The sequence below is a fragment of the Xyrauchen texanus genome, chromosome 21 (assembly GCF_025860055.1).
Source record: "Xyrauchen texanus isolate HMW12.3.18 chromosome 21, RBS_HiC_50CHRs, whole genome shotgun sequence".
Taxonomy (NCBI): Eukaryota; Metazoa; Chordata; class Actinopteri; order Cypriniformes; family Catostomidae; genus Xyrauchen; species Xyrauchen texanus.
This window is the reverse complement of record NC_068296.1, coordinates 24,818,774-24,831,956: the sequence shown is the minus strand read 5'-3', so window position 1 is coordinate 24,831,956 and position 13,183 is coordinate 24,818,774. Positions and strand designations below refer to the sequence as shown.

Sequence of the window (13,183 nt, the reverse complement as noted above, 5' to 3'; positions counted from 1 at the left end):
CTCCACGCTACCTTGGCCAATGTGGAATATAATGGTTAAAAGGTAAGTTTTTATGTCAAATTACATTCTACTATCCCAGTTTATTGTGCATTGACAACTACAAGGTAGCCATTTGTGGGTTGATCTTCCCCAAAAGTATAAAAAATGAGCCTCCCAGGCACTATCAAAACATTGATGTTTATATTTTGAGAGGCCCACTTAGCTCCACCCATCCCTTTTAGCTCAAACTATACGTGAATTTGGGGCATGGCTACATGTTCAGCCAGGGGAATATGAACATCCATGGCACACGTGTACAAATGAAAAGAAATTTAGACTCGCCGAAATTCTAGCACTAATAACGAGATCACTGCACAAGTCCCTAATACACCTCTGCCTCCCCGCGTCAACAACAGCGATCTTGCCTAGGGTGACAAAATAGTCAGAAATGGCACTGTTGTTCCGCTTACTAGTAGGGATGCACCAATACCACATTTTCTCTTCCGATCCAATTTTGATATCAGAAAACTTCGAATCGACCGATACCAGTGTTGTTTTTTTGCATAATCAGTCAAGAATATCTTTACATTATTGTGTGTAACTAATTGGGAGAACTCTTTAATATGTAAAGAAACACAAACCTCTAACTACACGTTATTTCAATATAAAATGTACATCTTATTAAGAAACACTTTATTATTAACTAGTATACAGTAAATTAACAGTAATTCCAGTCTTCAAGTCTTCAGTAAAAAAGAAGCCATTGTTTTATTTTTGCCTTTTTTTCAACTTACATCTGGACTTTAAAGGATTCTGATCTTTTTTTTTTGTTCAATTTAATTGTAAGACATCAGTCCACTTTTCATTCACACAGTTATTTTTAGGAACCCATTCAACTTAAATATTGTTATAAATTGTAAACAAATACTAATAATGACAATAATAAATATAGCTGCAAGCAGCAATTGCAGGGTGAAGCCAATTATCGGCACCATGAGCAGCTAAAGAATTTTTGTGCAAATTGGACAGTCTAGGAGGAGTTCGAAGTAGGTTTTCAAAACATTTAAAAATGACGGATAGGAAGTTTGCTCAATCATGACATAATTGTTATTATTGTTCTCAGCATGAACCACGGAATCTATCAAGACCAGTCTCTTGACAGTAGGCAAAAGGAGTCAATAGCGATTAGCATTTTTAGAAATAGCATTATAATTTTTACCTCAAGTTGGCACTGTCAGAGCATTCAGAGCATGGTGCCAAAGACACATAACGAGTTTCGTAATGATACACCAAGTCGTTTGTAAAATACAGCATTTGATGAATAAATTCAAAATGGCCTATGTCTAAAATAGCCGACATAGGAATTTTTTATATAGTTGGACTCGCTATAACCCACTGAATCTAATGAGACCAATTTGATGATTTTATGACAAACTGTTCAAAAGTTATAAGCAAAAATTAGCTTTTTTCATATCTCGTGACCACTTGGTGGCACTGTTCCAAAACGGAGCAGACACCCTCGAGTCATGGTGCCTATAACAAATAATAAGTTTGGTATGAATACGCTAAAGCGTTCCGGAGATATACGCTCGCGTCCATTTCGACGTGCTCTTCGTCTAATTTGTTGAAGCACCATTCGAAAATGGTATGGTTTATCAAAATTCTGTGAATGAATTTTTTCTGGAGTGCCTCCAGATGATGCAGGCCAATTTTCATGCAAATCGGACAAGCGGCCTAGGACTAGTTCGAAAAAGTTTTTTTTTTCAGAAAATTAAGAGTTTTGTTTCTAGGACTCACGGTTCAAAATTTATTAATAGTAACATGAGTGCAAATTTGGAAAGTTGGTGGCTCTAGAGAGTTTGTAAAGATGCCAAATTTGCTGTGGTAACAGACCAGACTGTCCTCTATCTGTGGGCCAAAATTTCAAAAATTTCCCGCAAGCGGTTCTATGGCTGCCATAGACTCGAGCGGAAGAACAATAATAATAGGAACACTAACGAAAACAATAGGGATCTTCACACCTTCGGGGCTTGACCCTAATAATAATACTTTGTTATTAATATTATTTATTATTTAATATAATATTAAACCCTCATGCTTTTATTTAAAAATGTTAAACTCTCCAGGAAGTCAAGTATGTGTCTGTTTGTAGGCAAGTTCACAGTAATTTAATTTGCTTCTTATTCAAATTCTGGTAAAATTCCATTCTATATGCATATTATAAGTTAACGAATTATTGAGCATCTACATCTGAGATGCTGTTCTTGAGTAGCGCTCAAATATTGCACACTGCTTTGAAGGCAAAAAATTAGAGATGCACCAATTGCAATTTTCTTGACCGATTTCCGATTTTTTTGCAAGTGTGACCTGCCGATACAGATTTTTTCAGATTCCGATTTTCTTTCTAAGAACTATTATTGACCACATATACAAACAAAATCTACCTTTCTTCAATGATACATTTTATTTTCATAATAAAATAAATTATTAAACATTACAATTTCCCCCAAACTGCACTAAGTTACAGGATCTTCGCTCACTTAAACAACTCTCAAAATAAAGTGCTCTGTGACTTGAAAGAGGTAGAAATAATAATTAACTGCAAATGAGTTGCTTCATATAACAGATATCATTTTCCACTATTTTTATAAATGGACCTTTTTCTCTTTATTACTCGTCTAACAAAACAATTCCAAAGATCTGAAAAATTGAAGTGTCCAATACGCTCAACTTATGTTAGATGTACAAATATCAGTTGTAAAACTGAGCACTGCTTCGGGAACGGCTTGCATATCTGTCAACACTCCCGTTTTTCCCGGGAGTCTCCAGTTTTGTTATTGCTCCCAAAAAAACTCCTGTAATTTGCATGGCCCAAACCACGTTATATGAATAATCAAATCAATATATTATTCCAAGGTGCTCCAGTTGCCAGATCTTGAATGAAACGCATCCTACTCACATAATCGACACATCATACACATTACAAATGATTTATGACCACAATCTGGCAACCTACAACCCATTTCCGCTGTTGATATCTGCGCAGGCAGTAGACGCGGAATGTTAAATCAAGCATCACTGGTAGATGGGAGGAGAAGACTCAGCTGGTGCTCCGGTGAAAAAAACTAAATATACATGTACATTTAACAACAGCTGGATGGAAGAATTGAATTTCATATCCCGAAGCCATATCGACAATGCCCATGCCTTTTGTAATGTGTGTCGCACTGATTTTAATATCGGACACGGTGGGAAAAATTACGTTAAATCACAACGGTTTAATTTGTATGTATTTAGCCTGCCTCTGCCATCCAGCACCCCCTTCCCCTCTCCCGGATTTGTGTACCCAAATGTTGACAGATAACAGGCTGCGTGTGTGACATGACACGAGATTAAACAACTTGGGCAACTCGACGTCGGAAAGTACCTCATACTCTGTATCGAGGAAATTTATCAGATTTCTGATCCCTCTGTCCTCAACTATGGAGAACAGCTGGTCATCCAGGACCATGAATTCCATAATTTTCCTCGTAATTGCTTTGGTATTTTCGCTGCTCATTCCAAGGAGTGATAGGAGAGGCTGCTGACTCGTGACTGGCTCTGAGCTCTGGCTAGCTTTAGCCGCTTTCACTTTTTAGCTTCTTTTTTAAATTGGGCATTTTCAGCTGGGTGATGGTGTTTTAAATGTCAAATTAGGTTTGTTGATCCGAAAGTTATTGTGGTGGTTCCCCCACAGTTTACTTTGGCCAATTATTACACATTTCGAACTTTCGAACTCACACAGTGAAGATCTTCCACGCCAATGACATGTTTACATGCGGCTGTGACGTTATTGCTTGCGCCGCTGGCAACAAAACAGACCGGCTTGTAATCGGTAAGACGTGAGGCTGACCGGTCCAGGCCGAGCATGCCGGAAAATCGGCTAATTCCGGTCCCTGGCCGGTCGATCGGTGCATCTCTACAAAAAATAGCCGTGAGTGGCGCTTACGCACTAGACCAGCCTTTTGTGATTCACAGAGCTTCTTCAAGTGGCTTTGAATAAAATTCACAAGTTATATGAACTGCTTTAATGGTGTTTTTATGGTTTTTTTATGTCATTTTTGGAGCTTGACAGTAACGAACATGACTAACACACAGTAGCGGATTTGTTGGGCCGATACCTGATCCGTCTGAAAGCTTCAGTATTGGAGCTGATACCGATCCCATGTATCGGATCGGTGCATCCCTACATGTGGTGGATACCCCACACCGCACTCCAAGCTGCCGTTCAATCCAGTGATATTATCAGACAACCCAATTCCTCTGGCATGCTTTCCGTCCAGTGTGTATGCTATAGTGGTCTTGTTCATTATGACGATAAACTTTTATCAATTAATTCAGTATGGCCTACTTGTTCAAAGGAATCTGAGAGTGTGAAAGGGTGTGATGAGTCTAAGGTGTGTTGGCAAAGGTTGTTTGAAGATATACTTTATATTTATAATACTGTTTGGTGCCACTAGTAACGCAGAAATTACATTCTTCACCTTTCATGTTTTAGACTCTATAAATTGATATTGTGCATATCAGTCAATCAAGACATAAAACAATATACACTTTAACTACGAATACTTATGAATGAGATCATGTAGGTCCATTAGGTCAGCTCACATGGCATACACAACAGCTGACAAATCCTGAGGCTCAGTCACATTACACACACATCTCTCAGAGAGAGGGTGGCAGAGGGGGGAGGGTTGATTTCTGGCGGTCGCCCTTTTCTTTCTAAAACCGGCCAAGTGGAGTGTGTGAGAGCAGAAAGCGAAGCCACTCTGGTCTAGACCACCTCTGTTCAGGGGTGGCTCCCTGGAGGCAGTCTAACCTCTCCACTTTCTCAGGCCTTTGTCCCAGCTGCCCTTCTGTTCTTATCTCCTCTCTTTCCACCTCTCCTTATGAAACATGCCGGTGGTGTTCCCTTCCCACAAGAGCCTCCTGCCTGCCATTTAACACCCAAGTGTTAAAAGGTAAAAGCTCTCTTCACTCAGAGAGAGTTAACTGTGTCTTTCAGTATTATTATCTTTCACATTGTCATATCCCAGTGTGAGTTTTGGTATGGATGTCTAAATCAAAAATTGTATAATAATCTAGTTGACCTCATTACCAGACTATTCAGCTGATGGACAAATCGACCATCCTGTCCAATCCCTATAGTTTATGGTGCTACAAGTGAAAATGGAGCACAAACATTGAATAAAGATAATCTGACTTTGTGTACTTGGATACAGCAGCAACTTATCCCTTGAGATATTTCTCTCTCAATTCTGAGCTGTGGCATTTTAGGCAGGAACAGCATACATATAGCATCACTATTAAACATTATGTCCTTTTGCAGCACTGCATCAAATTGATGGCCCACACCCACAACCATGCCAATTAACAACATCAAATGAACATGACATCAAACATCAGCATGGAAATCATTTAATACAATCAACTATGTTAGCCATGATCCACATCAAATATGGCTCCTCCACATCGGACAAATTATCATATCTCTATTCTCCTAAAGAAGCAACTCATTAACTCTAACCAAAAAGCACAGAAATCTCCATTACACCAGCTTTCTGGGAAAAAGAAATCTCCCTCCTGCAATGGCAAATCTCACCTCCGTTCCTATCAAATCAGCACATAAGAATAAGTCCTCTCCATCAGATCAACGTGATAACAGTGCATTAAAAGATTACTGCCTTGTTCCCATCTTGTTTTTAATTGCATTGGGGCCAGAGGCTACAGGATCCTTAATAACACATTCATATTTTATTTTCATCCACCGCTCTACAATCAAATGCAAGTGCAGCTGCATTGAAGGGCGTCTGCCTGTGTCTACATATGACAGGTTGTGGTGGAAGAGTGACAAACAACTTCTGTGGCACCGTTCTGAGTAAGCTGCTAAAGGAAGATGGCATGCTGACGATTGGAACAGATAAACCCCTGGTGGCATCATTCTCAAGTGTGATTTACATATATATTTACATATAACAGATGAACTGTAAAATAAATTGTGGTTTGCTCAATAGTTGCTCTGTTGTCACAAGCGATGCAGAACTGGAATGGCAAAAGATCATGTTGATTTGCTCCTTGATGAGGTCATGAATGATACCTCAAATTGTTTAGGAGAGGTTTGCTATAACTTTTTAAAAGATCTGACTTTTGTTTTTCCTGTCAGATGATAAAAAATAAAAGACATACATGTATTAAAAGAGGGCCGCAAGCCATATCTAGAAACCAGAATATCATAGGGATTTAGGCCAGAAAGCAAATACCTAGCAACTATCCAGAACACCATACCAATTCCCTAAGCAACCACCTAGCAACTCCCTAACAACCACACAGAATACCCTAGCAGGGCCCTATGATTTTGCATTGTGGAAAACACAGACAGAATCCAGTCATAAAAATGGAATTAACTATAAAGCACAGAGTCACGAAATTTGACATAATTTTAGATAAAATGAATGTAGCTATAAATGCAAAATTTATTAAATAAAAATTGTAATATGTCCTAGTGTGATTAAAACATAAAATGCTCAGATTTAATTAAACAAATATACGGTTTGCATGAGCTGCGTTTCAACAGCAAGTGAATGTGTGTGAAGCCACTACTTAAACACTAACCACATCATTAACATCACATGCCATTTCTGTATATAGGACAAAGAGAAGATAACTTTTTATCGCTATTTAATAAGCACACTATTCCATATAGCAAACAGCTTTTTCGGAGGTGAGAACTGAATCCTTCGAAAACATCCAGTTTTGCGGTAAAATGTCAAAATAAAAGCCCCATTTAACTAGGCATGTGAAATTGAAAAAATGTGAAATAAATATATTACTTTTGTATGTCATCCTTTACACCCCTGTTACTGTGACGGTTTAAAAATGAAAATTATGATATAACTTGGACACAATGAGCACAATTAAGATGTTAGTCATTTTATCCTCAGTCACCATTAACTTCCATTTGTTTGTCATTTTTTTTTAAAGTGAATGGTGACAGGATGTCACATCTACTGATGTGATCTTAAAAAAGCACTTTAAAATGATCATGATATTGCTTAATTTTATATCATCAGCAAAATCAGCATGATTATATTGACTTATATTATATAAGTCACCCAGCTCTACACCCACTAAAAGTACATTTTTAAAAAGCTTAAAGCAGCTTATTAATGTATTTATATAGGCTAATTTATTAATGTAGTCTGATTGTTGCTCAAGCTTTTTATGGCCCATAACAAAAGGAAAAATTTAGAATTTAGGAGTGCTAAAGGGTCAATGACTTGCTTCAGTTATCATTAGTCACTTTGACTTCCCTTTGCACAAACATTATGAAAGGGCAATAATTCATCAAAACAGCTAAAAGCTTTTCCGTTCACCCTGGTAACCAGCAGGCACTTCCTACACAGTAAATTCTGATCCAGAGTTACAGCTTAATGACATAATTTTCTGCCTTCACAGCCAAAGCTGTCTCATCCAATCAGGAAAGCAAGCTGACTGAACAACCAATCAGCACTTCTACCAGCTGTATTGACCAATCAACATGCAACACAAAACATAGGTAACAACTTTTACAAAGTAGTGAAAGAAATAATAACTGTACACAATATACACCTATACCGGCTTGAATTTGTATAATTTTAGAAAAGAAATCTAAAACTTGCTTCCGCAAGATGGGTGACAGAGATTGGCAGCCAAAAGTAACAAAGAGCTTTAAAAAGCCTTACATCAACAGATTTTGAGATGTCTGTTGGCTCACTAAGAAACCTTTTGTGGTAACCCTAAAATTAGCAGATAATAAAAAGCATTATACACATAAACCATATATTGCCATTAGAGCAGAGTAGTGATGGGGAGTCCAAAAATGTAGATTCATCGAATCTGACTCGTCCTAGAATCCGACTCTGATTCCGGAATTGATTCTTTTGTTTGACTTTGTAACTTTATGAACAGGACATTTGGATTGGATCAAAATAATGAATTGGCATTCTTAAGAACCAATCATATCCTCTACAAACACCTCTTGGTTGGTGGGATACCACCTCATTCATAATGTGCACTTGAGTGAGAGATAAAGTGTGTGCGTGCAAAAGAGAGAGAGGGTGTGACAGATTTTAAAACTTTCTGAAGTTTGAGTAGTATTACATCAATGCAAGGGACAGTGGTTGGAGAAGTAGATTCTCTTAAAATTGGATATGAGCACCAACAAGGGAATAGAATTTTTACCAGTAATTTTAAGGTAACAATGTGTTGTTAATTATAATAGCAGGATTTTATGTCTTCATGATGTCACACATTTGAAATTTTTTTAAGAGAAAATACAAACTAAATTTAGTGTGCGATTAATGACTCCAATCTTCATAGGGCCATCGCCAGAACATATGGAATAGGAAACACCATTAACTTACAGGTAAGCTAGTGATTTTTATCAAAGCTATAACCTCACCAATATATCTTAATTAAACCTACTACTATTTAATCCGTTGTGGTCAAGAAAAGCTGCTGTTTTTACATTTTCACCATACGTTCCATAAAAAAAAGTGATTTCACGTAACCATACTGTACGTCCCATTTAAAAAAAACAATGGTCCAAGTAAAAAAAAAAAATGTTTATTACATCTCCATTACATGCCTATTTGTAGTAACTGAAGTGTATCAAGCAAGAAAATATGTGCAATATTTTTTTCCATCGGCATGGAAGCCATCTAGACTTAAGAAAGCTTCTCCTGTCCCACTAAAATTAGTTTTTGGATTTGGGTAGGAGAAACTGACCAGCAGTTACAGAAAAACTTGGCAGTGGATTGAGTGAGATATGAGTGAAAATTTAAACCACTAATGGGCATCCCTGAATTTAGAATATATCATGATTGAAAATAGTCCATTCCAAAATACCCTAAATCGAACACCCCTACTTTTGAGTTATTGAGAGTGGTTAATCAGAACATTTTCATAATAGGTTATTGTACATTAATGTCAGATCATCATGCCCTTGTCTTTTCAAGGCTATTGTGAACTGTGTAGGTCAGATATACACTTGCACCTCATCGCTTCTTATAAAACAAAGAAAATCTCAGAGATGGTGGTGATGTCAAAATCTGAAAATTTCTTGAAATTTTTACTTCTCATTTTTATCCTTATGTATAAGCACAACAAAAGATATTAAATAATAATTAAAAAGTAAGACTATTTTGATTTTGAAGGCCTTAACAATCTTGCTTTAAAGATTTTCAGATCCTTGAAAGATTGATTATAATTTTTCATAAAATTCACAAAAGTCATCCTTAGCTTTGCAATACGTTACGGAAAAAAAAACTTTATAACTTTCTAACAGATTAGCACCCATTATCACTCAGTATCTAATATCTCACTGCAAATCAACATTTCAGCCATACTGCTGACGCAATTCTTGTTTTTCACCAAAACGCACTTCACAGATTATCATCAATGAACAAAAAAACCCCCTTCATCTCAATGCAATCTAACACAAAATCTACAGTGAGTAATGTGTGGAATTAGTTTTAATTAAATTAATCAACTACAACGGTTGTTAGGAGAAAAACACATGGGAGGGGAGAGGGAGGTGGGAGTATAAAGGGAAAAAATGCATTCACACCTATCATCTAATTACACAACAACATTAATCACATTAGTGCTGGAACTGATTGCCAGGGTCCAGGGCCCTGCTGTTCTTTCGTGTAGCTTTGTTATTGCAGCAAAGCCTTAGCTCCTGCCTGCTCTGTGCTGATAACAACTCTTTATCTCACTTGGCAATCTCTATCTGTACCGGCGATCAGGCCCGAGGCTTTATCAAAAGTTCACATCAAGCTAAATGCAGAACAAAGAGGGAAAACACACAAGCAAAAACCACCAAGACGCAATGGTGTGCATCTGTTTGTGTGAAAATATGTGTGTGCAAGCCTGTGTTCTCTAATTCTTTTCATTTTGTGCAACATTTTTTGCTGTGAATTAAACTAATCCTCAGGTCAAATGACCTCAAGAAGCTGAACCTGACAGCAGCAAACCTTTGAGAACAGTTTCAACAATAACAGGAAGAGATCCCATCAGTTGTCCACACTTTCAAAAGTGCAACACCAAGGTTCAGGAGGTGGTAACTCAAACAAGTGCATTGTCTGGAGAAAGGCGGCCTCTGCTTTTCAAACATCCTAGGGCCACCAATGTCAAATTCTGGGACCTCATGAATAATTCACGCTGACCTCTGTGCTGTTTGAGTGATGTCACTCGCAGCAGAACTACCGTTATCTCGGAGATCTCTTCTCTTGTTATCTCCCAATCATCTCAACGGCTGCCTTATCGGCCCCCACAATCTCACTGAGCCAGCTGCTTTTAAAACGCAGAATACATCCATCTACCATTTCTGTCTATTTCCCTCAGCCCTTATCAGCCCTGCCATCCTACTCTCCCCTTATCTGCTTTTCTCTCTCTCTTTAAAAAAAACTTATCTAGAGATACACCCAGCCAGACCCAAACAACAACACAAACATGACAAAGATGAGAAATTGAATGCTTCAGCCAAATGTAATTATAATCCCAATCTCTCCCCCAACCCCCACCCCTAAAGCTGGCACTATCTGCAGAGCGATCACCGCCTTACCTATCTTGTCTCCCATCTCAACCGCCAAAATATAAGCCCTGGGATGTGGCCCCACTATGCCATGAGCTAATCTATCCATCAGGGAGGGAGGGATAATCTATCAGAGCGATCTTCACCATTGGGAGAGTGACGCACAAAAGACAGTAAAATATTTCCTCTCAACACAGACTTCCATGATACCAGATACTTCTTTTAGAGGGGTCAGGATTGTAATCCTTCCATAAAGAGTGCAATACAATACAAGCACACACACATTATACACAGTTGTCTCAACGTTTACATATGCAAAAGATAAGAGGGATGAGGTGACATTCCTATGCAAACATTCTGGGGGTGAGAGCATCTTTGGGGACCTCTTCTGTTGGCTTTATCTAGCACTGAATCTGAAATACTTTTCCACCATCTTCATTAGTGTCATGGGGCGTCAATGGGTACTGTATGAAACTCTGGAGTTGTAACAATGCGTACTTCAAAAGTCACCAGATATGGCATCTTCACAGGGTTCCGCAGTTTAAGGAAAGATAAGAAATTGTTTATCCTGGATTGTTCAAAACATCAGCAATGAATGCTGTGTGTGTGGTTGATTTGTCAACACCAGGGCCTTAAGTTGTAATGCCGATTCTACCATCAACAACTGACACTGGGTGAGAAAATGAGGAGCTTTACAGTATATACATCTCAATTAAGAAGATGGCTTCATGGGTCGTTAGGTCATTGGCATTATTGCCCAATAACTGCAAAATAACTGCAGTTACTTAAACCTTGATAGGGCCTGTTTTCTCTCAGTGGTATGCTAATACTGCCTCATCAGTACATCTCTCTCTCCTATTCAAGAGTCGCGTTCTGCGTTCGAAATCACATTAATCTCTATTTGTTTTAGCAACCCTTTCAAACTCAACCTCCAAGATATTGCTACTGTTCTTATCGCCTAAAAGCATCTCTTCTGGATGAAGAACTGAAACAGAACCTGGCACCAGAGCAAAACGACTTTTGAGAGAGAGAGAGAGAGAGAGAGAGAGAGAGAGAGAGAGAGAGAGAGAGACAGAGAGCGAGAGATAGATAGAGAGAGAGATAGATGGGGGGGGGTCAATGTATTCTATTTAGCAACAATAAAATGTTAAATCTTTATGCCTGCATATAGGCTAGTCAGTAGAAAAGTCAAACTAATATATGGATGCATAAGGTCTGGTTTGAGAGGATGAAAAAACAGATCCAATTGTAATCCACTATCATTCTGAGAGATCAGCTGGGCTTGCTATCTGACGCCTCATCTCTGGAAAGAGAACTGAAAAACTGAAGGAAAATACAACACCAGCCTCGGTGCAGCCACAGACAGAAAACAAATAAAAGATCCAATTTTAATCCTTATCTCGACTGGGATCGGATCGCTGTTTATCTGAACTCATATCGTCTTTTCATAGAACGGTGACGTTTACACAACAGTATTAAACAGGAAGCCACGGCTACACTTCGGTTGGCTAATGGAGCAGGCGAAAACACTTTTCTCACTACTGAAAAAAACTAAGTAAAAACAGTTTGAATGGCTCGTTTATTATACCCAATTATCGCCGTTGACTTTGAAAAATGAAGCGCGCGAGTTAGTCCTGCTGAGGCAGTGACGCTGAACTGTCGCGCGCGCTGTTACAGTGTATATAATTAAATTAACTGCGCATTCTAAAAGATACTTGTTACAATTTAGATTGTTACAAAGTATAAACAACCATTTTAACTATTCTACTATCATTCTTCAACATCATGCTATCGGAGCTGCCTAAGAAAAAACTGTTAAAACAAGGATTATTTGAAGGGAGCGCTCTCAGGCACAACGTTTATAATTTCGACAAGACTGGTCAATGGCATGACAACACTGCGTTCAAAAGAAGCAGTAGCTATATCCCGTCATATGAATAATTTCACTAACTTTTCACATGGTGTCACCATTTATTACAACCGCTCTGTGACTAGTGAAACTTTAAACACTTACGCTTGATCTGGCGGGGTTTGCTCTGTTTTCTTCGGGACATGTTTATTCCGTCGTTCCAGCTCAGCTCGCGGCAAAAGCGATCAGTCCACGGGCCGAAACTAGCAGCAGCAACAGCACAGGGTCACAGTTCTCTCCCCGTCCGGAGACACCCGCATGACCTGTACTTTGATATTCAGAGCTGAAAGAGCTACCTGTGGCTGAGTGAGCCTTTAGTTACTTTCGTCGTCTTCCCAGATGAGCGGTCAATTCTCTCCGTTTGCCACAATGTGCGCGTGTCTCATAAACACTGCCAACTCAGCCCTGACGGCGCATATGCTGTTAAAGAAAACTAAATCTTTAGATTTTAATTATGTGTTTATGTCTACTCAGTTGAAGTACAGAGACAGAAGGCAGTTCTCAACTGGGCTCAATCGACACATGAAACAGCGGCGCTGATATGTTATGACACGCCCCTGTCACGCCCCTTGCGTGTGATGCCATGCCGCACGCTTCTCATTGCGTACGCGCGCTCAACAAGCTCTCTGAGATTCCGCCTAACATCACATTTCCAAAATGCAAGCATACAAATAATGCCT

General features: G+C 38.7%; 1 protein-coding gene across 1 annotated transcript in view; it reads right to left on the bottom strand.

Annotated features, from left to right (window-relative positions):
- Positions 1-12,982, bottom strand: part of LOC127661433 (zinc finger protein ZFPM1-like) — a 111,873-nt gene extending 98,891 nt beyond the window's left edge. Inside the window, exon 1 of the mRNA XM_052152141.1 lies at positions 12,609-12,982. Within this exon, the coding sequence (XP_052008101.1) occupies positions 12,609-12,648 (40 nt within the window). The 5' untranslated portion in view covers positions 12,649-12,982. The remainder of the gene's footprint in view (positions 1-12,608) is intronic.
- Positions 12,983-13,183: the final 201 nt, after the last annotated feature.